This window comes from Aquarana catesbeiana, linkage group LG01 (genome assembly GCF_042186555.1).
Source record: "Aquarana catesbeiana isolate 2022-GZ linkage group LG01, ASM4218655v1, whole genome shotgun sequence".
Lineage (NCBI taxonomy): Eukaryota > Metazoa > Chordata > Amphibia > Anura > Ranidae > Aquarana > Aquarana catesbeiana.
The window spans coordinates 271,341,954-271,367,796 of NC_133324.1; the positions used below are offsets into that span (position 1 = coordinate 271,341,954).

The 25,843-nt window shown below is 45.9% G+C and overlaps 1 protein-coding gene across 1 annotated transcript; it reads right to left on the reverse strand.

The window, feature by feature from the left end:
* Positions 1-1,000: 1,000 nt before the first annotated feature.
* On the reverse strand, positions 1,001-25,209 carry LOC141127913 (serine/threonine-protein phosphatase PGAM5, mitochondrial-like). Its single transcript, XM_073614833.1, has 6 exons — positions 25,067-25,209; positions 13,459-13,631; positions 5,747-5,872; positions 4,091-4,179; positions 1,935-2,065; positions 1,001-1,376 (listed from the first exon to the last, which is right to left on the reverse strand). Exons 1-6 carry the CDS (start codon positions 25,207-25,209, stop codon positions 1,229-1,231), a joined length of 810 nt encoding a protein of 269 aa, XP_073470934.1. The 3' UTR covers positions 1,001-1,228.
* Between the last annotated feature and the right edge of the window lie 634 nt (positions 25,210-25,843).

Genomic DNA, 25,843 nt, shown 5'->3' on the forward strand with positions numbered 1-25,843 from the left:
ATTGCTCTCGCTCTGACGATCATGGTGATACCTCACATGTGTGATTTGAACACCGTTTACATATGCGGGCACAACTTCTGTATGCATTTTCTTTGCTGCGTGGGGATGCTTTAAAAAATCTATTTTATTAAATTTTTATATTTATAAATTGTGAAAAAAAAGTTTGATGACTTATATTGCTGTCACAAGGAATGTAAACATCCCTTGTGACAGTAATAGGTGGTGACAGGTACTCTTTATGGAGGGATCGGGGGTCTAAAAGATCCCTCCTTTGCACGTCATAGTATTCAGATCGCCGAAAACGGCAATTCTGAATACTGTGTATCTTTTTAAAATCAGCACCATTGGCAGCTGAGTAAATGGGAAGTGACATCATGACGTCGCTTCCGTGTTTACATATAGAAGGCTGGAACAAAGCTGCCCACAGCTTCGTTCCAGCCTGCCCCCAGCCGCCGGAGACAGCCGATTGGCCACCAGGCCTCCCGATCGAACGGGAGGCGCGGGGAAAACGACATCCCCTCCCGCTGCTCCAGTATAACAACCAAGCAGCATCGGTTGTTATACCCGGAAAGCCGATTGCCTGCTGTAAAAAACAGTACCGGGATGATGCCTGCAGCTGCAGGCATCATCCCGGTATAACCCCTGAAAGCTGAGTACGCACATCTGCGTACGCTCGGCGGGAAGGGGTTAAAATTCTCAGAGATGGTGAGCTTAAGCTAACGAGCCAGTGCCACAGAAGCATACATTGCTTTCAATTAAGATCAGCCTTTAAGTGTCAGTATGGTTGTCAATTCATCCAAAACATGCTGGTTACTAAAAGTAGCTATAAAAAAGGCATCTGTATGATGAATTCTTGAACAAAGCTAGTTTTGAACTGCATTTATTTAAAATTTGCCATGTACAAATCTCACCAAGCACAGAATACAAGATCAATACACAAGTATACATGAGACAAGTACAAAATTCCTGAAGTGTACAGAAAACATTTAGTCTAGTGCAGCTTTACCATGTGTTAGGAATTGTGTTCCCTATAATTAGCAGTAACCAGACATGCTTTATTGCAGTTATACATAGTGCCAGCTAAAGCAAAACAAAAAAAAAAAAAAAAAAAAAGTTTAAACCATCACCATATATGTCAAGACAGTATCTTGCATCAAGTATCTTGTTTGGAGGCAGTTGTATTGATCCTGAACTCCTGACTTTGCATAAATTGTCAGCATCATCCAGTTTAGTAGCTGAGCTTTGGAACAGGCATATGCCCAGCATCACCGAGCATTGTTAGAGTTACACGACCATTGGGGTGAATCACAAGTTCAGTAATGCTGCCATGATTTAGATCCATGCGTAGCCAAGCTTCAGGAGGCAGCTGAAGAGCCCTAGGGAGGGAGGAAGACACCAGTTTAGATTTTTTTTTTTTAGAAAACACCCCAAATTGGAATCTCAACACATCTTTTATTTGTTCAAATGAAAGGGCTGCTGTGCCCAAGCAAGTGTGGCCTACGCACATATAGGTGTGAAGAGAGTTTAGAGTGTAGGTACAGTGGCATACCCTGCCCTGGAACCAGCACCTCCAGTGTGAGAAACAAAGGCAAACTTCAGCTGCACAGAAGTTAACTGCCAGTATTGTTACCCAAATTATTACACAATGCTGTCCCCCAGCAATTAGTGGCTTACAGGCTGTATAAGTAATAGCTTAGTCTCACCACAGAAAAAAGGTTACAATCTTATTGCACAATCCCCTTTAAATCTAGGTAGTGCAAGGGCATTGACTGCATACAAACTGAATGCATATCTTTAGGATATTCTATTACAACCTTAGATTTACCAAAATGATGTATAGCCAGCTTTAGACTGGTGTGAACAGAACCAGACTGCCGTTCTAATCACTCCAAGTTTACCATTTTACAATCTTGCATAAACTCAGATATTCTTACCTGCATACAATATAGCGGATAACATTGTCATGGCAAACTATAATCTCATAGCTTTCATCTTTCTGTTCATAGTCAGCACGGTGAATGAAGCATCTAAAAGCAGATTCTATGCGTGGTCCAGCAGCAAAATACTAGAGACGAGAGATTTCCAGAACAGAAAGCATTTAACAAAATTAGGAAACAAGTCAAAACATAGCACAAGATTAGTCAAAACAGTATCACTTCTCTAGCTTGAAACCAGATTTCAGTTAGGTCACAAATTACAAGGTCATCTTCAGGTCCCAGGGTCCACCATAGACCTTTTCCACAATGGGCCATGTTGTACAGTAAAATCTTAACTATATATGAAAAAAAAAAAAAAAAAAAAAAAAAAAAAAAAAAACCCTTTCCACCAAGTTATCTTTTATGTTTGACAAACCTTGGACACAGCAAGTATTCAAGGACTTTGACCATTGCTACTGTATAAATTATGACAAATTTACCCTTGTGTACACAGCTGGCTATTGTTCCTAAAGCTGAGATTTGTGAGAACTTCAGTCAGTATGAAAGAGGGGACCCTCTATATTACAATGTTATGAAAGAGTCAAGTTAAAAAACTTGAACACATTGAGGAAGTTAGTTAACAGTTGATATATAAATTTGTCTACATAGTACAATATTCTGTTTAAACACAATTGCAACCTTTATAGTAAACTGCATTTCATCATTTGACAAGTTGAAAATATATGACAGAGGAAAAAAAAAAAAAAAAAAAAAAAGGTTTCCATATGTACAATAAAATATGAAAAGACAGGATTAGGACAAAATATACCGTATTTATCACGCACTTTTTTACCCTTAAAATCAGGGGAAAATTGTGGGTGCATGTTATATGCCGATCTCCGCTGATTGAGAGAAGAGAGCGCTGCCATACACAAAGCTCAGTGTACTTTGGCTGGACTCAGCTCCTCTCGCAGTCCCACCCCTGACTGAGCAGAGTCTAGCCGAAGTACACTCAGCTTTGTGCATCTCGATCTGCACCAATTTTAAAAGACACAAGGCTGCAATGACACAGGGAAGGCTGCATTGATATGCAAGTTTTTTCCCTTAAACTTCCCTCCTAAAAGTTTTTCCTTAAAATTGCCTCCTAAACTTGGGGTGCGTGTTATACGCTGATAAATACGGTATTCTCTAAATTGGGTTTGGTCATAATGTGTTATAATGCAACCATAGTCAAATCTGCTACTCCCAAGCCCTCAATGACATTTTAGGTAGAATCAGTTAAATCTTATTGTAAAAGATTCATCCTATAACAGATTAGGATCTAGAAAATTCCCCCTGATAAACTGAGACATTTTTTGGTCCCAGAGCGCCAAGGGAGCCAATTCTTGAACACAATTGCCCAATCTTACATATTTGACGCTTATTCTTTCTGCAAGGGGAAAGAGTCCACAAAACAGATTGTCTGCTAGCCAGTCATCAAGGGTTAGGTCATCTATGAGGGGAAACGATTGAAATTGAGCCAATATATTACACTCTGCTGTCTTATATTTGCAATGAAGCTGTCAAATTATCTGTATGCATATCCCAACCTGACCATTTAGAGTATTTGTAAAGTGACTTGTGTCAATTTTTTTGATAGTCTATACCTGATCTTATTCAAAATTCTTGCATGGCAATACAACTTGGGAATTAAGTCAGTTTTTTTTTTAACACTTTGTATAAAGCCACTGTGGTTAATCAAATGATCAATATAGCTGAAAAAAGTACTGCAAATGACACAAGTAGTCTTTTTCCCTATGATGCCTAGCTGGTTGTAGTGCTTTCATGCATTGCACTTACCTAGGAGTGGGAAGTCTCACATGTGAGTAATAGAGGATAACTGCAGGTCAAGTCAGACACACTGCATGAGATCAGTGAAAAAGTTTACTGCTCTGCTCCTGGGCAAGGTAGGATGTGTGCTGTAACAAGTTTGCCTTCTAGATCTGCATTGAACCATTAGCCTCTAGGTTTTCTTACATGCTGAAACTACATACAGTTAATCTTTAGAGCTGTTAGCTTTTTTTTCTTCCATGTGTTTCCTTAAACAGAATGTTGATTCATCCACTCAATGAGAAAATATTCCTACAAGTCTGACTAGTTACTGAACTTCAGTGCAGAGGCTTTGTAAAGCTCACCTCAACATCTTTCTTCCATTTACGGCTTGGTGGATCTGGTCTAATGGGGTGCCCTTCTATTAGCAAGTCAGAACCAGCACATTTCATACCTGTGATAAAAAAATAATTTCAGTGTCCATCTTAGTTAGCAAGTTCACATCCATATTTCTGTACAGACAGCCTACCAGCATATCCCAAATCTGGTGTATGCTCATAATCACTTGAAATATGTAGGTCAGCTGTACCATATGTTACCTTTTGCCTTGTAGTGTTCAGCTGTTTACATGCTACAGTTTAACATTAATTAGAACAGCAACACAGCCACTAACCCTGGCATAGGCTTGGTGGTTCAAACTGATTGCACAAGGCAAGCAAAACATGGCAGCCATCTTGACGCTACTGATAAGCCACTTGTACCCAAAGTTGATTTAGTCTTTGCTACACCTTCATGCATCAGTTCTCCAGGCCCAACTTTTCCTGAGCACCTTCAATATATTTAAGCCAACCTCAATAGAGCCCCTGGATTGATTGTGGGGGGGGGGGGGCTTTGTCTTACTGACAATTTCACCTGCCATTTGTTCTGAAGGCGAGTGATGCCTTGTGCACCATATTTATATTACACCACTGCCATTCTGTTCAATGATGGTCTTTGGTGTGAACAGGCATCCACAATACATGGACAAAATATGACAGTTCCCCACCAAAAAGAGTCTGGAGTTAGATCTCCATATTAAAAAACAGCATGAAGAGATCCTTCCGACCAGGACAGGAAACATTGTAAAGCCATGAAGGGGGTCCTTCTGATGTCCTCGGTAACTCCCAAAACCTGAGGTCCAATGGCCAATACAGGACACAAGTGAAACAGCTTTACCACAGAGCCTTGAACATGTGCTCTGGAATGGCAAACAGCCTTTTCTATCCACAAGGAAGCCAAAGCTTTCCAATGTAAACCCCCCCCCCCCCCCAAAACCAGGCTCACCCCTATAGCAAACTTGATCCAGCGAGTGCTATAGATGTTTAGAAGCTTTTACCAGCAGAGAATTTTTTTCCTAAAGAAACTGCTTGCTTCAGTGTAGCAATCAAAGTCTGATATCTTACAAGTTTAAGTACTTATTAGGGAGGATTAACACAAATGTAGACAAAGTACAGCGCAACTCGTGGAAGCTTGGCATCGCTGGACAAAGCCAGCTGACTGACAAATGGGAATCTGGTGCTCCCCTGCCTGTTGCATTGTCTGACGAGACTAGATGACTTGCTCAAAAGACCTGTGCTTCTGGATCCAGTGCCCTCATGCTGTTAAATGGAAAGCCTGGCCCCCCCCCCCCCCCCCAGTATATGTGAATAGATTCTCCAAGTGCTACATTTCAGTTGGTGACCACTGGACTCAAGTCCCCGATCAGAAAAAAAAAAAATAAACCCCACCTACATAAAGCATCAAGACAAGACATTAAAACCTTCAGTGTAGAGCTGGTGGTGCCTCAGATAGTTTGCTGGACAGGAAGCATCTTAGGGTACAGCACTGTTACCAGCAAAATTACTTTCAGTGGGAGGAGCCTCTGTCTTATGCAGTCTTGAAGACAGCTTGGAAAACCCCATGGTGTGATTTTCCTGAACATTGATGCAAAAACCTACAATACTGATTTTTTTAACCAACCCAGTAATTCATTTCATACTTACCCTGCAGATGCTGTCCAATTATTTCTGATGTCTCTTTGGCCCTTTGCAGTGTAGAGTAAGTCATCACATTGTAGGTGTGACCGAAACTAGCCAGGCGCTGACCAGTTAAGTTAGCCTGCTCCCGACCTACAGCATAACAAAATGTTAAGTAGGGGGGGACAAAAAACAAACACACAACCAACTTGATCAAGTTGCACATGTCAGGCAAGTACACTGCAAGTTAATGTAATAGTGTAGATACAGAGTCAAACTACCAAATCTTGGACATTTCTGATAAACTGGTTGTAAAGGCAGAAAAGGCAGAAGCATCTTAATGCATTAAAACACCTTGTGCACAGAAAAAAGAAAAAAAAAAAAAAATTACCTGAGCCCCATGTCAATCCAGCAATGTTGCACGAGAGACTTGTTTGTCCAGGACTCTCATCCTCAGTGGCTGACACAGCCAAGTGCCATTGGCTTCTGCTTCTGGCAAAGTCAGTGAGGAGAGTGGGTGGGGCCACAGCAATAGATCAACTGCAACCATCTAGAAAAGACCATGTAATTAGGGTTGCCACCTGTACAGGAATGACCTGGACAGTCTGGGTTTTGACACTTGTGCCCAGGTTTTTGTCCTCCCGATACCTGGACAGTTAGTCCCAATCCATCAGGCAGAGCTGGTGCAAGGGGACATGCCAAAGGGTCACCTGCCCACCCCAGGCGCAGTGTTAAGGGGGGGGTTGAAACGCAGTGTCCGCTTCAGTGTCCTGCATCTTAATGACATGATCAAAACTGTCAGCCGCTGTCCCCACCCACAATGCTTTAGAATGCTTAGATTGAGTCCTGCATCTTCTGTCTGCTTTCGTCCCTGCCCGTAAGCTCGCCCACCATTTGAATTGCTTTGGAATTCTTAGCTCTGTCTAGTTTTAAACCTGGCATTTTTGGCATCTTCTGTCCCCGTCCACCTCCTATCAGACCTGTAGAACATAGTCTAGTCTATGGAAGTGCTACAGGTGGTGGGCGGGCCAGCGGGTGGGGATAGAAGCAGAAAATGTTGGGACTGCATCTGACAGAGCTAAAAATTCTAAAGCAATGTATGTGGTGGGCAGGCTGACAGACTGGGACAGAAGCAGACAGAAAATGCAGAGACTAAACCCAAGAACACAGAAGAATTACAGGTACAATGTTCTGCTATTCAGCTGAGGACTGTGAATAGGTTTGCCAGTTAGGAGAGTACTTAGTGGAAATTGTTTAAAGTGACTGTGCCATTAGGTGAATGATGTTTGGAGGCACTGTGCTGTATGCATTTCCTTTAAGCTGATTATGTCAGGGTCCCACCACTGCGCTTGCTGTGACTTGCTTTTGTGTGGATACAGTAAACAGGTCCCTGCACCTTCATGAAAACATTTGTGGGGAAATTGCATGGTGCTGCATCTTCAGATGCATGGGGGTGCCAATAATGGCAGCCTTGCACATGTAAAAAACACCTGGGAACTTTGCCTACAGGTGGTTGTGGGAATAGGTGCCATTTACATGCCGTCCCACACATGCAGGCAGCCATGCAACAGAGTGAACCTAGCCTTGGGTCATTTACACTTGCAGGAAATAACACATGTTGCAGAGCCTCATTTTTCTGCTCCACATCACTCACCCCATTCAAGCTGAAGAGGCAGCAACTGGGAGTTGTACAGATGGCACTGCTGCAATATTTGGATTTGCAGTTGTGGCAGGAATTGTACCCCCACCACTTTGTGAACGGGGCCACACTGCAACTGCATGCAATGCACAGTAGTGCAGCTTGGGGGGGGGGGGTTTAAAACAGGCAACATACCTACTGTGGGCAGAAGAGGATGCCTCCTGAAAACACCTCAGTCTCAGTGCAGTGCCACTGGGGAGTGAGGGAAGACTGCCTTCTTGTCATGTGACATGACTGGAGGGGGAAGACAGAAGCTGCCTTCATTCCTGGTTTGTCAGCCTTGCCCAGGGAGCTGGATGACCTTGTCCCAGCACTGCCATCAGGTATCTGTCTTGGGGATGGAGCCAGTGCAGGAACACTGTGGGGAGTATCCTTGAAGCAAGTAATTATTCCTGCCAGCTGTGGCTTCCTCTGCTGTGCACTCTCCCCCTCTGCCTTCTCCCATGCAGGGTGTCTAACGCCCCCCCACCCCACCAGCCTGTGAATGCTTTGCAGCCATTGTGCAACTGTCCGCTTGTCACTTTAAATCTTTGTTCAGCACTGAATGACAGGTTTATTGCCTTACTCTTGTTTCTCTGGGGAATGTTTTAATCACCAGACACTTCCTGCTTCCTCTAGTTTTGCAAGGGGATTTCATTTAATTCAGCATCCAGGCAAGCCAGCAGTACCTTGTGGGAAGGATACAGTTTATGGAAGTTTTCTAAAGTTTAAAGTTTGCACCCCTTGCCAAGCAGAGCAAGGTATGCAGTAAGGTGCGTTATCAGTATGTTTTTAGGCACAAATTAAGTCCATGCTGTTAGTTAAAAGATATGCTGTAGACAATCCACATGTTTGAACATAGTCATGCTTCCTTAGATGTTTAATATTAATTTATGTGTATAGATAATGGACCACCACATTTGTAGTTCTGTTGTAACCTTTTTTTGGTGATCTCTGTAAAGTAATGTATTGTAGGTCATTTTACAGTGCAAATGGTGCTTAGTGTTTGAGTCAAAAGATTAACCTCTGGTGTTTAACCTTAATGCACACCATTGAGGCAAAAGACTAAAAGTACTACACCCATCAGAAGCTCTCCTCTTGTTATTTACTCAAAGCCAATGGGGCCGCTACACATTGGTTGCTAGGACTGCCAGTGTCCTAGCAACCAATGACACTTGCCGCTGTGCACACAGGATTTTTAGAGCCGTTCCACCTCCACCCCCTAACTCCAGCCAGTTCAGACACTTAGCCGGTTCCCTCCCTAACTCTGGCCAGTTACCACTCACAGCAGCTCCAGTGACTGACCCTCCTGCCGGTAAGGCATAGATAATACAACAGAATGGGACACTCTGGGGCACCGACTGCTGGTCAAATAGAAAAAAAAATAAATGCTGTGTGCCGCTAAATTGTTCAGGTTTGGCTTGAAGGAAAAAAGTGGCAACCCTACATGTTATCTTAACTGTTCACAAAATGGCTCCTGCCAAACTATATAACACAGACAGGGGTAGCCAGGAGCTGGATACTTACACTTCCTGCAAGCAGAAGACGCTGTTACTAAGGAGCCATTTTCCCCTAGTGTTCCAGCTTAGCTGTTCTGTGACTGATTAGAGGAAGCAAGGCATCTTGGGACATGTAGTTTATCTGGAAGGGATTTGCCCTCTGGCTGCATGATGTGAAACTACAACTACCAACAGGCTGATTGAGAAGCGCAGATCGCTGGGAGGGATTATAAGCAGCAAGGCTGGGGTCTGGCATGCTCTCAGGATCGGCATGGATCTGTGTAGCAGGGAGTCTGCTACCGTGAGGAACTGCAGCCTACTTTAACAAACTTACCCAGCACATATCTTGAAGGACATCTGTTGACAGTCTGTTCAGCGGCCTGGAGATCATTCCTGTCCAATCCACCCTGCAGAGTAATCAGATCAGTGTGAGCCGTGGAGCGGCATGGAGGCCGCCCCTTGAGCCATACAGTTAAGGGGGGGGGGGGGGGGGGGTCATCATCCTTGTCTTCTGTTCCAGTGTGGCAAGTGGATGATTGCCCAGTTTAGGACACTGTCTAGACATCTTTATTTCCTACTCATCTTTGATGCCAAGATTTGCTCCAGTACATCATGGACACTAGAGACATCAATGCCATTCATTAAGGTTTGTGGAACTACAAGCAACAGCAGATCAATCTCGAAGTCAGCGATCATTGAATTTACATTACAATTCTGGTTGCACAGGAAGTTTACTTGCGACACAATCTATTGTAACAGTTACTCTACCTTAGCAGGAACTATTCTGTGTGCAAATAAGTACTCAAGCTAGCTGAACATTAACTGGATTTTCACACAACACTGGACTACCATTGCTTTCCTCCCCACTTAGACCCCTTTAACACCAAAGCACTTTACAGGTGCCATTTTAGGGCAAAAAAAAAAAAAAAAAAAAAAAAGTCCTGCAAGCAGCATCTTTGCAGTGGTGTGGGAGCAGTGTACACAGCTCTCCTCCTTCACCGCCCCTGCCCATTGGAATGAGTGGGCAGCACTGCTGAAGTGCCTGCAAAGCACTTTGGCAGCACCACAACAAGGGTGCTTTTAACCCCTACTAACAGCGGTAAAGCGCCACTAAAACTAGCAGCACTTTACCGCTTAGTGTGAAAGGGCTCTTAGGGAATAGTTTCTAAAATCTAAGCTTTTTACCACCAACTTTACAGAGCAGGTTGAATTGTGCTATAGTTAGTGCCTTGCAAAAGTATTCATCCCCTTGGCTTTTTTACCCATTTGTTACATTACAGCCCCTTTCGTAAAAGGTTTTTAATCTGAATTATATGTGATGGATCAGAACACAATAGTCTAAGTTGGTGAAGTAAAATACACATACAAATTTTTCAGAAAAACAAACAAAAACTGATAATTGGCATGTGCCTATGTATTCACCCTTTGTTATGAAGCCCATAAAAAGATGATGCAACCAATTACCTTCAGAAGTCCCATAATTAGTGAAATGTCCACAAACTAAGTGTCACATGATCTGTGATTACATACACACCTTTTTGAAAGGCCCCAGAGGCTGCAACACCTAAGAGGCACCACTAACCAAGCACTGCCATGAAGACCAAGAAACTCTCCAAACAAGGTGAAAGGATGGATTACTGTACAGCAGACCACCCTTTGTTCCTTGGTAGCCCACCAAGACCCTTCAGAACTCTGGAGGGCCAATCACACACGAGGCAGCTTTCATGTGCAAAGCGAGTCTGAAATTCTTTAAGATTTATATGTGAGTTACAACACAAGAGGGGAGGGGTAAGCTTGCTCCTAAGTTTCTAAGGGTTAACCAGGCTTCTACAGAGATTTTCTTCATGAGTTTACAAAGATAACCTATCTACAAGGACATAGGATGCCTTTCCTAGGATCCAGCTACAATGACTCACAAAAGGGGTTTTAATGAAACCTTAGCTCAAGCAAAAAGTTTAATAAGTTTTAAGACAGTAAGATAAGGCATGTACATTCCTTAAAAAAGCAACTATAAAATTGAGGGGAAATTACAAAATGGAGATGCAGTTGATCATATGCTCTATAACATAAGGGACAATGTTGACACACACACACACACACACACGATGATCCCTAGGAGCACTATCAAATCTATCAAAAACCAAATGGAAAGAACATGGCACAACAAAACTCATGGACCAGGCAAGGAGGGCATTAGAGGCAGCACAGAGACCCAAGATAACCTTGCTGCAGAGTTCTATAGCAGAGACTGGAGTATCTGTACATAGGACGACAATAAGCAGCCATAGAGTTGGGCTTTATGGCAGAGTGGCCAGAAGAAAGCCACTTTCAGCAAAAAACAAAATGGCATATTTTGAGTTTGCGTAAAGGCACGTGGGAGATTCCCAAAATGTATGGAGGAAAGTGCTCTGGTCTAAGGAGACTAAAATTGAACTTTTTGGCCAAAGAAAAAACACTGTCTGGCGCAATCCCAACAACCCAAAGAATACCATCCCCACAGTGAAACATGGTGGTGGCAGTATCATGCTTTGGGGATGTTTTTCCAGCAGTTGGGACTGGGAAACTGGTCAGAATTTAGGGAAAGATGGATGGTTCTAAATACAGGGATATACTTGAGCAAAACCTGTACCACTGTGCGATTTGAGGCAGGACAATGACCCCCAAACACACTGCTAAAAGCAACACTTGAGTGGTTTAAGGGGAAACCTGTTGGAATGGCCTAGTCAAAGCCCAGACCTCAATACAATAGAAAATCTGTGGTCAGACTTAAAGATTGCTGTTCATAAGCACAAACCATCCAACTTGGAGCTGGAGAAGTTTTGCAAGGAGGAATGGGCAAAAATCTTAGTGGTAAGATGTGGAAAGCTCAGAGATTTATCCAAAAGCAACCTGGAGCTGTGCTACCAAGCATTGACTTTAGGGGTGTGAATAGTTATGCACATTGACTTCTCTCATTTTGTCTTTTTTTGTGAAGCAAACAAAAGTTTAAAGCCAATGTGTCAGGACTCTCAGGGTCGCCAGAGGGGTATTGAGCCATCTTGCGACCCTCAAGAGGGCAGCACTACACAGGTCTAGGGTATGGTCTGCCCACTCAGTACCCCCCATATACAGGGTCTGCTACATACTCTAGATCAGCGTTTCTCAACTCCAATCCTCAAGGGGGCCTAACGAGTCATGTTTTCTGGATTTTGCTCAGATGAAACAGCTGTAGTAATTACTAAGGCAGTGAAACTGATCAAATCACCAGTGCAAAAAACCCCACAAAAATTATCCAAAGAGCCCATTGGCTTAGATTGATCCCAATACTGAGTCTAGACCAATTAGCAGAACCAAAGCTGGGAAAGCACAAAGACGAGACCCAATTTATATTCCAAAGTAATTCAATACCTCAGCATTAGTGTCCCTCTGTCCAAGCTGAAAGTCTGACTGGTCCCTTGCATTCTCAAAGCTGTGATCCCACAGAGCCGATTCCTCACTTCTGCCGATTATGAAACCATAGTTGCCAACTGTCCTGAATTTCCCTGGACATTCAGACCTTTGTCCCACTTTCAGCATTTCCTGGGAAATCTGAGTTCCCATTTTTTTGCCGCCAGAGGTCTGGAGCTGGCAGTGAAATGTCTCCGCCGGTCACCATTTTACAGAAGATCAGCTCTCATAGCCTGGTCACTCACCGATGGGAACAGGCAAGAGGTGGAGCTGCCATTACAGTAGACCAGCTATCATGTCACTTGCTAAGGTCACTTGCTAAGGGGAACAAGCAAAAGGCAGAGCTGGCCAGGTGGCTGCCAATAGAAATTGAGCTGCCAACACCCCACCCTTTCCCACCTGTTATGTGAAAGGCTGTGGGGCTGGTGGCAACTCAGTTTATTGGCAGCCACCTGGCCAGCTCTGCCTTTTGCTTGTTCCCCTCAGAAAGTGACCTGTGTTACATGATAGCTGGTCTACTGTAATGGCAGCAGAGACTCCACTGGTGGACACCTGATGTAAGGAGGAGGCAACGGTGGTAAGCGACTCAGGGCTCCCACCAAGTCTGCATTATGGTGAGTTGAACCATTTTATATCACAATGTAATAAAAAAAAATAAGCTCTTCAATCATTCTGACGCCACAATGGTGCCAAGGTGATTGAAGCGCCCACACCAGGTGTTTGGAGTATCTTTATCTGCCGATTGTTAAACATTATGGAATACACATTTGTTGTGTAGGATTGGGCCTGCTGTCCCTCCCTCATCTCAGACTAACCACACATCATATTTAGTTTAAACCACACCCATTTTTGCCTACAGACAAAGGAAAAAAAAAGTTAATATATACACAATAAAGTGTCCCTATAAATTTTTTGACAACTATGTGAAATAGCAAAGGAGTACTAAAACTGCCCAAAGACACTCATCTGTCTTTACACATGCACTGAAGCAAAAACCCTCCTCCTTCAGGCCCAGGCAGAAGTGTGAAAGTGGTTTAAAAGCAGACTGGTTGTAAACCAAAATTAGAAATATGTCAAGGAATAAAGACCATAGGCATATTAGCTAGGCCTCTAAATGTAGATTTAAACAAACCTACCAAGCAGGGTTAGAACTTTTTCAGAGTCGGTTTCACCTTTCACGTACTGTCCATGGCGAACAAGATAGATATGACGTCTGGCCTTTGCTTCATATTTTTTTAGCTGGCTTTTCAGGTCATCCTCTCTATTGCCCTTTAGGTCATTCAGATTGATAAGAGACATTGATTCACGTCTAAAAAAAAAAAAAAAAAAGTTAGGAAGGCAGTTTTTCCAAATATTTCAGCTGTAGACTGATGCTGTAATGCCCAATTTCAAGTCCTAGGACACAGGTGAAACCTTTGCCTACATCTCACAAGTTTTAAGCACCTGCCATGCCATTTTTTAGGGGTCTACTTCTAGATGTAGTCACCCAAGATACACATTCCCTCCCTCCCATTGGGAAAGGTGAATCTTGGGTGAAAGGAGCATTGTGATGCATGTTACTTGGAAAAATGCATGACACTGCAAAGTGAGCAAGCCCTAAGGGTTAGTTTTTCTTCAAGAGACCCTATGCAGGCACTTGACAGAATAGCATTACCTCAAGTTAATGTATAACTAGAGAGGCCCATAGTACAATCCCAAAGCCATAACAGAGGGCTGGCATGACAGGGGGAAGTGGCATAGGAGGAGGAAAGGGGGCAGCATCAGTCTGCAGGGAAAAAGTGGAATAGCCTGTTCCTGTCCATCCGATTTGCTTCTCATTCTTTTGCATCGAGGGCCATGACGGAGGGTAAGTGTGGGGGTTTTTGTGGCGCATTGGCAGGTGGAGAATCTCAGCGATACCACCTGCACGTGCCTCCTCGCTATGAGTTAGGGTGTTTGGGCCTGAATGTTATCCTGTTTGTCTCCTCTGCTGGTAGAGGGGGGGTGGGGAATGGATGGTTTTGCATGTGTTTTAAGGAACATCAAATTTGACATTCTTCAGGTTGATCAGAATATGCAGACTTAAGAGTATGGTCTGATATGGTGGCCTGTACAAAATGAAGGTGGGCTAGGTCAGTGGAGGGCATCATCAAGGCCAGAGTAAAGGTGAATCGGGAGGTGGTGCTCTTTCTGATACGCAATGGGGGCTTGGAAGTACGCCATCATGGTTGGAAGTTAAACCATGGACATATTTACGAGGGGGCGGCATTCATTTGTATGCCGACGGTATCAATTTGTGGTATCTGGGGTTGGAGGACAGCATCCAGAGGGCCCTGGAGGTTCTCTCAAACCTAAGGTGTCAGGCCTGGTGGTGGTGGCAGGGTGCAAGGTCCTTTTAGGTCATATGGGCACAAAAGGTATGGTGTAGGGACCAGTCTGAGGTACGGCTCCTAGTTGGTACAGGTACCTGCTAGTTGTCTGAGTGGCGAGTTCAGGACTGGAGGCCTTACAAGTGACTAGCAGGTACAGTTCTGGTTTATGCCTATTGGGACCTTGGGCTCCATTATAGTTAAAAAACTATGTTGTGTTTAAAAGGATATTGATATGGTAATTACTGGTTAATAAAACGGCTGCTACAGCCAATTTACCCCAGTTATGTGTGGTCTTTAGAGAAAAGGGGGTGGTTTTATTGGCATAGCAGGTAACAAGCCATGATTTTAGTTACGAGGTGAATAGGGATTACAACCTGTCAGTTTTTATTGCTGTCTGTGCCCCAGTTAGGGAGATTCACTCTCCATTTGTCCTGTTTACCATTATCATTGAAAGAGAAGGAAAGTCCCAAGGGGTTATAATCCTCCCTTGCTCCATCCAAAATGGAAGCTTTTTACCTATAGTTGTACATGAAATCAGTTAAAGTGTTTGTTACCCCAACACTTCATATTCTGATATGTGCCTGCTGTATGAAAAAATACCAGTTACTTACCAGTAACTGCCTTTCTAGGAAATCTTCCAGGACAGCACACCTGAGAGATGAGAGGCTCCTCCCCACAGGAAACACAATCAAACAGCTGTTTCAAGTCCCCACCCTTCCCCTTGATCCTCAGTTTGTAGAGAAGTAACTCCTGAACCCAGTTCACAAGGAAATCATTCCTCATAGGCACTCACCTTCTAGTGTTCTAAAATTTTCCCTCCTCCAATGGGTGGAAAGTAGGCCTGCCAACTTGAAAGATTTCCTAGAAAGACAGTTACAAGTAAATGGTACTTTTCTCAAGTCATCTTCCAGGACGGCACACCTGAGAGGATAAGTACCTCAGGCCTACCTTAGGGTGGGACCACTGCAAGACCCTCTTGGCAAACCTCGGTTCTGCAGTGAGCTTTACCTTCACTCCATATGCTTGATGAAGGTATCTTAGCTGGATCATGTGACTGATCTGCTGGTCTACTCCACTGATGTCCCTGCCTTCTCTGCTTCAGATGCAGGATCTAGGTGGAGTGGGCTCTTAAAGATGGAATCAGAAAACATGTTAAACTTGTAGGTTATCAATGTTGCCTGTGACACATCTAACAACCATGGCCTATAGGTGCTGCTTAGAACCACTAAAAAGATCAGAGACCTGTGTTGTAAGACAAGGACACTACATTGATCAATAAGGGGGCCTGTCTTAACACAACCCTGTGCAGGGAAATAAAAAAACTGCCAAAGGGGCCCCTCTGACAGAACTTTGTTCATTTTTATCTTTACGTCAGCTAAGACTGAAGGGAAACCTACTTAAGGGAAATAGATTAACAGAAGCTTAATCCCTGGGTTTAAGGCATGCCCAATCTATAGTTTTACGCCCGAGAGCCTACTCAGGAGATTAACATCCATAGCAGGAGTAAAACACCGATATTGCTACATCTAGGTTTTGCTAGAAGGGCAAAATGAAGGCCATGCACCTAGCTGTAACCCATTTCGTCAGGTATACATCTTTATACCTAATCTTCAGGTCATAATACTCCTCTGAACAGAACTTCCTAAGTTCTTATTAAACAGTGACCCATAACCCTACTGGGCTTCAACCCTAGGAAATGGTTCTGGCATCCCTGAATGTAAGGGGGGGTCAAGGCTTTCTGACATGTGACATCTGCAGCCAGAACTCCTGGCCCTTCCACAGAAGAGAAGGCTGAAATACAAAAAGGTGATACATGTATTAATATCACAAATGAAAAGACCATAGATTGTGGACATAGCACAATAGATTTAGACAGAAAGGACACAAGCATAGACAATGTTGTGTATCTGAGTGTGACTAGCTAAACCGACATATCAAATATGGTAAGAGACCCAAATCTGAACCTCAATGTAGACAAACAGTCCTCACAGTCTGGTTTTCTGATGTGCGGCCAAGATGTAAGCATTAAGACAAACAACCCTAAATGCTGCGCATTTCTGAAGTGCAGCTAGCTAGGTCATAACTGATACAGAAAGGACGGGAAGCCCCTTTACAGTGGTGTTTTACTGATGTACAGCAAAACAAGGCCATAAAAGATAAGACAGAAAGACCCAACTTCTATGTTGCGTATTTATGACGAACCACCAAGTACAGTTGTAAGACAATCTTTTCTGTTATGCAGTTCTGTAGTGTCAGATAAAACCAACCCTGAGAAATGACACAAGCAACCTACAGCATTGTGTTTTTCTGATGTGCCATAAGGTAAGGCAATATGAAACCGAAAGCACCAGCAAGCTTCAATGTTGAGTATTTCTGCTGTGCAGCAACATAAACAGAAACAGACAGTCTTTACAGCTGCAATCTTCCTGGTCTACTGCAAAATAAGGCAATAACTCCACAATGAGTATTCCTGCTGCGTAGCAAAACCTCAACCAGAAGGGACAGATAAGCTTAGGGCTCCCACACCCTTGCAACCCAACCTGCGACTTGGGACGGCAAAACACATGAGAAGTCATATACTATGGCTTCCAATGGGTACCATTGATGACTGTGCAACTCCAGGTCGCAGCGTCTCCAGCAGTCCCTGCTTACTGGATCCACAGACCTCAAGATTACAAATCTCAACATGTCAAATCACATGCCTAAAATTGTCAGCCATTGCCGTTAATAGCACTGTCTGAATCGGCATGATGCCACTTTGTGCTGCTGCACCGATTACCAAAGGCAGTATATGTACTACCCCTGACACAGGTTCAATTTGTACTTCTGTTATGGAGCCCAACAAATCAGGACCATCAATCTTCACTGCTGCCTTTCTGATAAGCAGCCAATAAGGCAATACAGGACACAAAACCCCACAGACAGACCCCAATCTTGTTTATGTCTGATGGGCAGCAAAATCACAATTATGAGCAGAGATGTCACCAGACTCAATGATGTGCATTTCTGCTGTGCAGCACAAAACCAGAAAGTACAGACCACCTTCACTGTTGTATTTTTCTGATCTGTAGCCAAACAAAGTAGTACCTTTAGGATATAAAGGACACCAAACGAGCTTCAGTGCAGTGCATTTCTGATGTACAGCAATAAACCCCTAAGAGCAGAGATGTCTCCCTGGAGGAGTGCCACAAATCTCAATGTGTATTTTTGCTGTGCTACCAAACACCCCAGCAAGGACAAACCTTCATTACTGAGGTCTACTGGTGAGCAGCCAAGAATGAGTCATGGTGTATCCCTTTATGAAATAACCAAACAGGGGCAATTTCATAGGCATAGCCTAGGCTGTAGATACTAACCCTTCACCACCAGTGAAGGAACAAATCCTAAACTGGTTGACACCTTAATATAGTAGCTGTTGTCCTACCTTACCTCCGTACACTGAGCAAATGCTAGCCAGCTCATACACGGGTGGGGCTGATCAGCAACTAAAGTCTCAATGAGCTCAGCCCTAGAGACCAATTTAAGACCTCTAGAAAGGGTGGTTACCAATTTAGCCTGGAGCTAAATAGCTACCTACAGGCCTTAGACAAGCATTCATGTAGTTCTTGCATATGTTTGCACTGAAAAACCTCAAAGGATATAGGAAGCGATTTATGGTAAATCGCCTTTAGATCTGCCACTGAGTGGACTGTAGCCCAAACCAACAAAGGTTTTTCTTTCCCCCTGCACTATAATATAACCAGTGTAAAGGTGGAGTGGGAGCTTATGAAAAGCTACCCATAGCAAGCAACCCCCAAAAGGAGGATCTGTCACAAGGGAACCCCTACTGTGCTACACAGAAATTTGGTCCCTGCCAATCGTTGAAAGTTAGGACAGCCTTTAAGCATCCTGGAGCAACTCCAGATTCCTAGCAGCTGGGCTAATAGGGCCGGATAACCTAGTGCACCTGCTGACCAGGGGAGCTTACTCCTGCATCCTTCAACCATTGCACAATTAATAACTTGTTCAGTGGTATACATGCTCTTTGTATCTACCAAGTCCCCCCTTCACTATAGTCACCCTCAGGGCCGATCCCAGGGTCACCGGCGCCTGGGTGCAGAAATATTTCTGGCACCCCCACATGGGCGTGGTCATCTTACCAACTCCTCCCCTTTACAAATGTTTCTATGGCAATGACTCAAAACACCAAGATGTACCCCTAAGAAGTCTGTTACCCTGGGATCCTCCCATGATCTTTTAACAATAAAAAAAAAAAAAAACACAGGAAGGAGTGTACACTGAGACCTGGAGGGGAGTCTGATGCACACAGAGATGGCTTCTGTTAGAAAGAGCCCCCAGACATATTACAGGAGATGGTCACAGACTGCAATCATGGTACAGGAGATGGTCAGAGACTGCAGACATAGTACAGGAGATGGTCAGAGACTGCAGACATAGTACAGGAGATGGTCAGAGACTGCAGACATAGTACAGGAGATGGTCAGAGACTGCAGACAGTACAGGAGATGGTCAGAGACTGCAGACATAGTACAGGAGATGGTCAGAGACTGCAGACATAGTACAGGAGATGGTCAGAGACTGCAGTTCCTATGGACGTTAGTAGATAATGGCCGATCGGCCCTCTCACCTGACCCAGCCATACAGCAACAGTTCCTCTGATCTGGAGTCAGCTCACTCTAAATTGCCCATGGCGACTGCTGGGTAGCACCCAGATCTGTATTCCTGCAATGACTCCATTCCTTTCATCTCCAGGGATGGCGCTAGGCTGTGTGGCTTTCCCTCTGGTGGTGCAGGGCAGCAGGGTTCTCTGATGGTGTTCCCTCAGCACTGTCCTCTACCTCTGGAGTACTGGGCGTACTTCTCTGAAAGCTTTCCCAGGCTCCTGGCTCTCTCTCTCCCATTCAGCTGAGCATGCTGTGTGGGCTGCAGTTTGTGTTACAGTGGGGCTGCCAGTCCTTGGGACTATATGTCCCACAAGCCTCTTTCTATTCTGTTTCTTCCCTGGGCATATGAAGGCGGGGGAAGATACATAGTGGGCGGCTGTGCTGGCAAGCACCGCTCACTAGTACAGCAGCACTAGAGGGAGGGGGGAAAGAAGAGCCCGCAGCTGCATTGGCATCACTAGGGTTGGGGGGGGTCACCCCCCCTTCCACAAACTATAGTCGCCCCTCAGTACAGACCCCCCCCCTCCACTAGGTATAGACCCCCCTCCATCAGTGCAGAACCTGCAGGAAGTATAAACCCCTACCTCAGTACAGACCTTACTCAGTACAGACCCCCTCCAGGAAAAACCCCCCTCCATTAGTACAGACCCCACAGGACAAACCACCCCTTCATTAGTACAGACCCCCCCCCCCCCCCCATTAGGACAGAACCTCCTCCATTAGTACAGACCCCCCTCCCCCGCCATTAGTACAGACTGCCCCAGGACAGACCCCCCCTCCATTAGTACAGACTGCCCCAGGACAGACCCCCCCTCCATTAGTACAGACCCCCCCTCCATTAGTACAGACCCTTGAGGAAAGACCCCCCTCCATTAGTACAGACCCCCCAGGACAGACCCCCCCCCCCCCCCAGTACAGACCCCCTCCCTCCATTAGTGTACGGTAAAAACACCTGGGCGGCATGGCTGAAAACTGTCCTCTCCAGCTGCCGCCCGGGTGTTTTTACTGTACCCTAATGGAGGGGGGGTCTATACTAATGGAGGTGGAGAACAGAGCAGTAAACAGCAGGCAGGAGTGAGAGAGAGGAGAACGTGTCAGGCACGGGCCGCCCCGCCCGCGCGACATCACTGCACAGCTGGTCTCTCTCCACACAGAGACCAGCCGCTCTGCCTCCATTCTCTGACAGGAGGAGGGAGGGGCTTGAGCAGTTAACACAGCGGCCCTGGACACAAACAAGAGGATGAGGAGGAAGAGGGAACGATGCACTCTGGCGCTTCAGCGCCCCCGCCTCTTGGGTGCACTGCACCCCGTCTGGGATTGGCCCTGGTCACCCTTACTAATGTACCACAACCAGGCATGTAGGGAGAGGCTGGCAACTTACTGTTGTGATAACCAGTGTCTCTGCTGTAAGAGGGAGCTGTGGCTGGTGGTTTTAGCAGTAACTTCTGGGTCATTTGTAGCCAGACCCCAGGCCTTGCACCAGTCAGTATATACATGGGGAAGGGGGAGAAATGCCTTACCTACCTCTTCCCATCTGAGGTGGTTTAGGTACACTTGTTCCTCTGCCCACCATACAGCGTCTGATGTAAGAGGGAGCTGCACTGGTGTTTTTAGCAGAAGCTTCAGTGCTATTTGAATCCAGACCCCAGGGGAGATTCTCTGAAATGCCCAGAAACCATTTGGCTGGAATTGGGGATTTTGCAGCTAAGTTACCAAGGCAAAGGAACGTACTCACCGTTGTTTTGCTCTTTTGCCACAGCCCCCGGTCTTGCTTTTCCATCCTTATGGTCCACATGCAAGGAGGGTAGCTGCCAAAGTAAACCCCCCCCCCTGCTGTCCCCATAGGGAATTGCAAGGTTAGGCTGTGTCCTGCAGTGTACCAGTCAGTATATGCACATGGGGGCAATGCCTTACGTTCCTCATTCCCATCTGAGGTGGTTTAGGCAGACATCCACCGTAGCGAACTGGTGCCTCCTCGCCTAGCGAAAGGAGGATGTGGGCGCCTGCTCCTGCTGACTCTCAGCCTTCCCTCCTGGGTAAGAACGCCGCCATTTTCCAAAAGTCTGAAAATGACGCAGGTGCTTGTCCGCCCTCCCCAGCAGCCCACGCGAGCTACCAGGGGCCCAGGAGTCAGGGGATACAATCCCCTGGAAAGAAACGACGGCCAGCACCCCCATCTGAACAGACACCCGGACAGGTAAAGGGGGGAGACAGGATAAAGGCCCCTGAAGTTCTGGGTACACCACTGTACCCAGGGGCTTTCAGCTCTCAGGGGGGCTCTTCCAGTCCCCCCCCTCAGGAAGGATAAATATAGATCCTGCCAGACCCAGAGGCTTCCCAGGAATTTGGTCCAGCTCCCAGGGGGAGACTGCCAGCCCCAGGCTTCGGGTAATTTGGGGAAAAAAAAACCCCACAACAAACAGTTTCACTGTGTAGGGAGAAACACTCAAAGATTGATCAAGGGGGAAGGGTGGGGACTTAAAACAGCTGTTGATTGTGTTTCCTGTGGGGGGGGGGAGCCTCATCTCTGGTGTGCCATCCTGGAAGAGGACTTGAGAAAAGTATCCCGATTTGTATTCTTTCCTTTGTGTGAAATGCCTGGTGTTCCTGTCTTTCCCTCTGCCTTCCCCATTCATAAAACTGTAGCAGAATCTAACCTCTTCCAGTCTAATGAGAACCTTTAAGGCCACAGACCACTGAAATCCTTCAATATGTAGCAGGAGAGGCATGTGGGTACAAAGATAGTGAAAGTCATTGGGCTCCAGACACTTCTTGGATGCAAAAGTTTGTCGTTTAGCAGTCTTTTACATTTTGCAAGGGAAAGAGGGTTAAGGCCAGGACACCTTTAAGTGGTTGCAATTTCAATAGGCAGACTCCAAGACTTCAATAGGAAGACAGCTGTACAGGGAAAGGCCCCAGCAAGGTGTCACTTCTGCGGATGCAGGTTTGCTGTCTCCTATGGAAACAGTATTTAACAGTTCCTAACGCAAAGTTCAACAATTCTCTCAGCTTCCCTACAATGTTCACTTGTAGCTCTTCAGCCCCTTGAGCTCCTAGTCTCACCGAATCACCAACTGAATCCTGTGAGCTCCTCAAGGCTTTTGTGGTGGCATCTCCCTCAAGTGTCACCCACGCTTCCCCGCTGGGTCCCTAGCCTGGCACTCCAGATACCTTTCTGGCTTCACCCCTGCTGACCAGCTCGGTCCCTGGCTTGACACACAAGGCTGCTCTGCAAGTGTCACTTCCGATGGTTGGGTCCCTGACTCGATCACCTGAAGTTTCCCTGATTCTCCATCATGCCCGTTTGGTGAGAATGTTGCTCCTGTACCTGTGGTCCCTGGTGAAGGTGATTTGTCCCTTAGTGGCGACTGCTTCCCTCCTACCACTGACAGTTTCTCTGGCCAGCAGAACCAATCACTTTTGGTTGGACTGCAAGCCACAGTCCCAACCCTGTGCTTGCCTTTTACTTCTGGATAGGCCTTCACACAGCCTTGCAGCCAGATGAAGTCCTTCCAACAGTGAAGCAGTTAAAAGAAAGCTTCTCTAGAGCAATAAGAGCCGAGCCCCTTTACATAGTCATCTAATTCTCTGATCTTCTGGACACCAGCCAATGTCCCCTTTGTCAAACTCAGCTGGCTCAAGCAGCCCAAAAGAGCCAAGATGCCACAGTCTACACACAAGTTGAGGGAAAGTTGTTTGCCTACTTCCAAGATCCATGTGACAGTTTTCTCCTGTGATACCAGACTAGGTGACAGCCACTCAGTCAGCTCTCTGTAGCTTCAGCATCCGGGCCCTCACGAACAGCAAGCACATGGCAGTGCTGTCCAGGAGGGCAGAAAGGCCTCCAGGCTGGACTTCCCCTCTGTAGGCAAAGACCCAGCAGCTCTGTCGAGAGCAAGGTTTTGCAGCCCTAAAACAAGGCCACACCACCTGTTTGGATCTATGTAAAGCTGCCCATAGACTTGTAGCACCCTGGCGTTTGGCAGGGTTGCTCCTTACAAATTTATTTGCCAGGAGTAGTTGTCCTGGTTGGTTAGAGATCCATTGATTTCTCCCCAAGTTAGGCCTTGGGACACACACACACACACACACACACGTCGTGGATGGAGCCCATCCCAGGCACATCTGGCTGCAAGGCTGTCTGAGAGCCTATCCAGAAGCAAGAGAGCAGCACAGGGTTGGGACTGGCTTGCAGTCCAACCAAAAGTACAGTTCTGTTGGCCAGAGAACCTGCCATGGTCACAGGTAGAGGGGAAGCTGTCGCCAGTAAGAGACTATCCACCTTATTACCAGGGACCACAGTGAGTAACTGAAGCACCAGAGCAGTATTCTCACCAACTTGGGATAGTGAAGAATCCGGAAACTTCAGTGGCAATCAAGCCACGGACCCAGTGAGGTGATGTTTGTAGAGCAACCTTGTGTGTCAAGTCAGGGACCATGGGTGAAGCTTGAGAGGCATCTAGAGAGTGTCAAGCTAGGGACCCAGCAGAGAAGCAGGGGGTGACACTTGAGGAAGATACCTCTGAAGATTGAAGGACCTCAAGGGATTCAGTGGCAGTGAATCAGTGGGCTAAAGAACTACAAGGAGAGCTAGTGAAAGAACTGTTGAGCTTTGTGTTCGGAACGGTTAAAGACTGTTGCCATAGGACAGCATTCCTACAGATGCAGAGTCTTGCTGGATGCCCTTCCCTGCATGTTTCCTATTGAAGTTTGAGTCTATCAATTAAGCTTGCAACTACCCAAGGGTGTCCTGGCCCTAACCCTCCCTCCAAAAGGTTTAAGAAATACTCTTTTGCATCCAAGAAGTGTCTGGCACCCAATGACTAACTATACACCCACCATGCCTCACAAGACACAGAAGCATGTCAGCTATCCCTGGCAGTTCTCAGATCAAAGGAGGCCTGGGACCTAGCTACAGACTATAATCTCAAATGTTAACAAAAGCTATGCAAATAATACATACGTTTCTAGAAACAGATTCAAAGAATCAGACCAGGCAGGCACTAGTTATTGACAATGCTAGAAGAAGATTGTATAGAGTAAATTCACCCTAAAACCCAAAGACAAAAAGGAGGAAAAAAAAAAAAAAAAAAAAAAAAAAAAAGGGCTTCAGTCTACTTTGCTCACTATAGGAAGGTTTCACAATAAGTAACCTGTAAATGGGTCACACATCCCCTCTGTATATGAGCAGTAGTAACTGGTACACTACAATAGGCCAGGCTGGTGATGGAGTTGCTCATCCCACATGAGAATATTCAAACATTTCTAGCATTAAGGCCCCTTTCACACTGAGGCGGTTTGCAGGCAGTATTGCGCTAAAAATACCGCCTGCAAACCGCCCCTAAACAGCCTCCGCTGTTTGTTCAGTGTGAAAGCCCGAGGGCTTTCACACTGAAGCGGTGCACTGGCAGGACGGTGAAAAAAGTCCTACAAACCGCTTCTTTGGAGCGGTGAACTCACCGCTCCTAAACCACTCCTGCCTATTGAAATCATTGGGACAGCACGGCTATACTGCAGCAATACCGCGGCTATAGCCACGCTGTACGAGGGATTTTAACCCTTTTTCGGCCACCAGCGGGGGTTAAAACCGCACCGCTAGCGGCCAAATACAGCTACAAGAACGATGGTACAGCAGCGCTAAAAATAGCGCTGTTGTACTGCCGACGCCCCCACCGCCCCAGTGTGAAAGGGGCCTAAGATAAGTCACATCTACTATGCAAAGAACTCACCGGTCCCAGTTGGGGTCCCAGCACCTGGTGAAGGGTGGTGGCCATGACACAGCAGGTTCACTTGAGTCTTCCCCATTGTGCTTCAAAACCGCTGCAGCAAAGAGTGCTGCTCCACCAGCCAGGACAGCTCTGCGCAAGAACATGATAACTGCTCAACAAACCCACCAACACTGAGAGATGTCTGTCTGCAGGCCTTATATTGTAAGGTACTGCAGGAGGAGTCTGCATGCAGGTGTTAGACGGTGAGGGGATGAGGCTTTGGGGAGGGGCAATTATACCTAAAACTGCCTTAAAGGGCACAGTTGTGGTAAGATTTGAAGAGACAATTAATGGCCTTCTGCTGGAGAAGCTAGTTCTGCTATCTCTGACTTTCAAGGCAATTTCCACTTTTTGCAAAAATGTCATAAAAGCACCCACATTAATAAAAAATGTAATGTGCATATCCCCTTAAGGCCCCTTTCACACTGGGGCGGTGGGGGCGTCGGCGGTACAACAGCGCTATTTTTAGCGCTGCTGTACCGTCGTTCTTGCAGCGGTATTCGGCCGCTAGCGGTTCGGTTTTAACCCCTGCTGGCGGCCGAAAAAGGGTTAAATCCGCTCGTACAGCGCGGCTATAGCCGCGGTATTACCGCGGTATAGCCGCGCTGTCCCATTGATTTCAATGGGCAGGAGCGGTTTAGGAGCGGTGAATACACCGCTCCTTCCCCTCTCCAAAGAAGCTTCTCGCAGGACTTTTTTTACCGTCCTGCGAGCGCACTGCTTCAGTGTGAAAGCCCT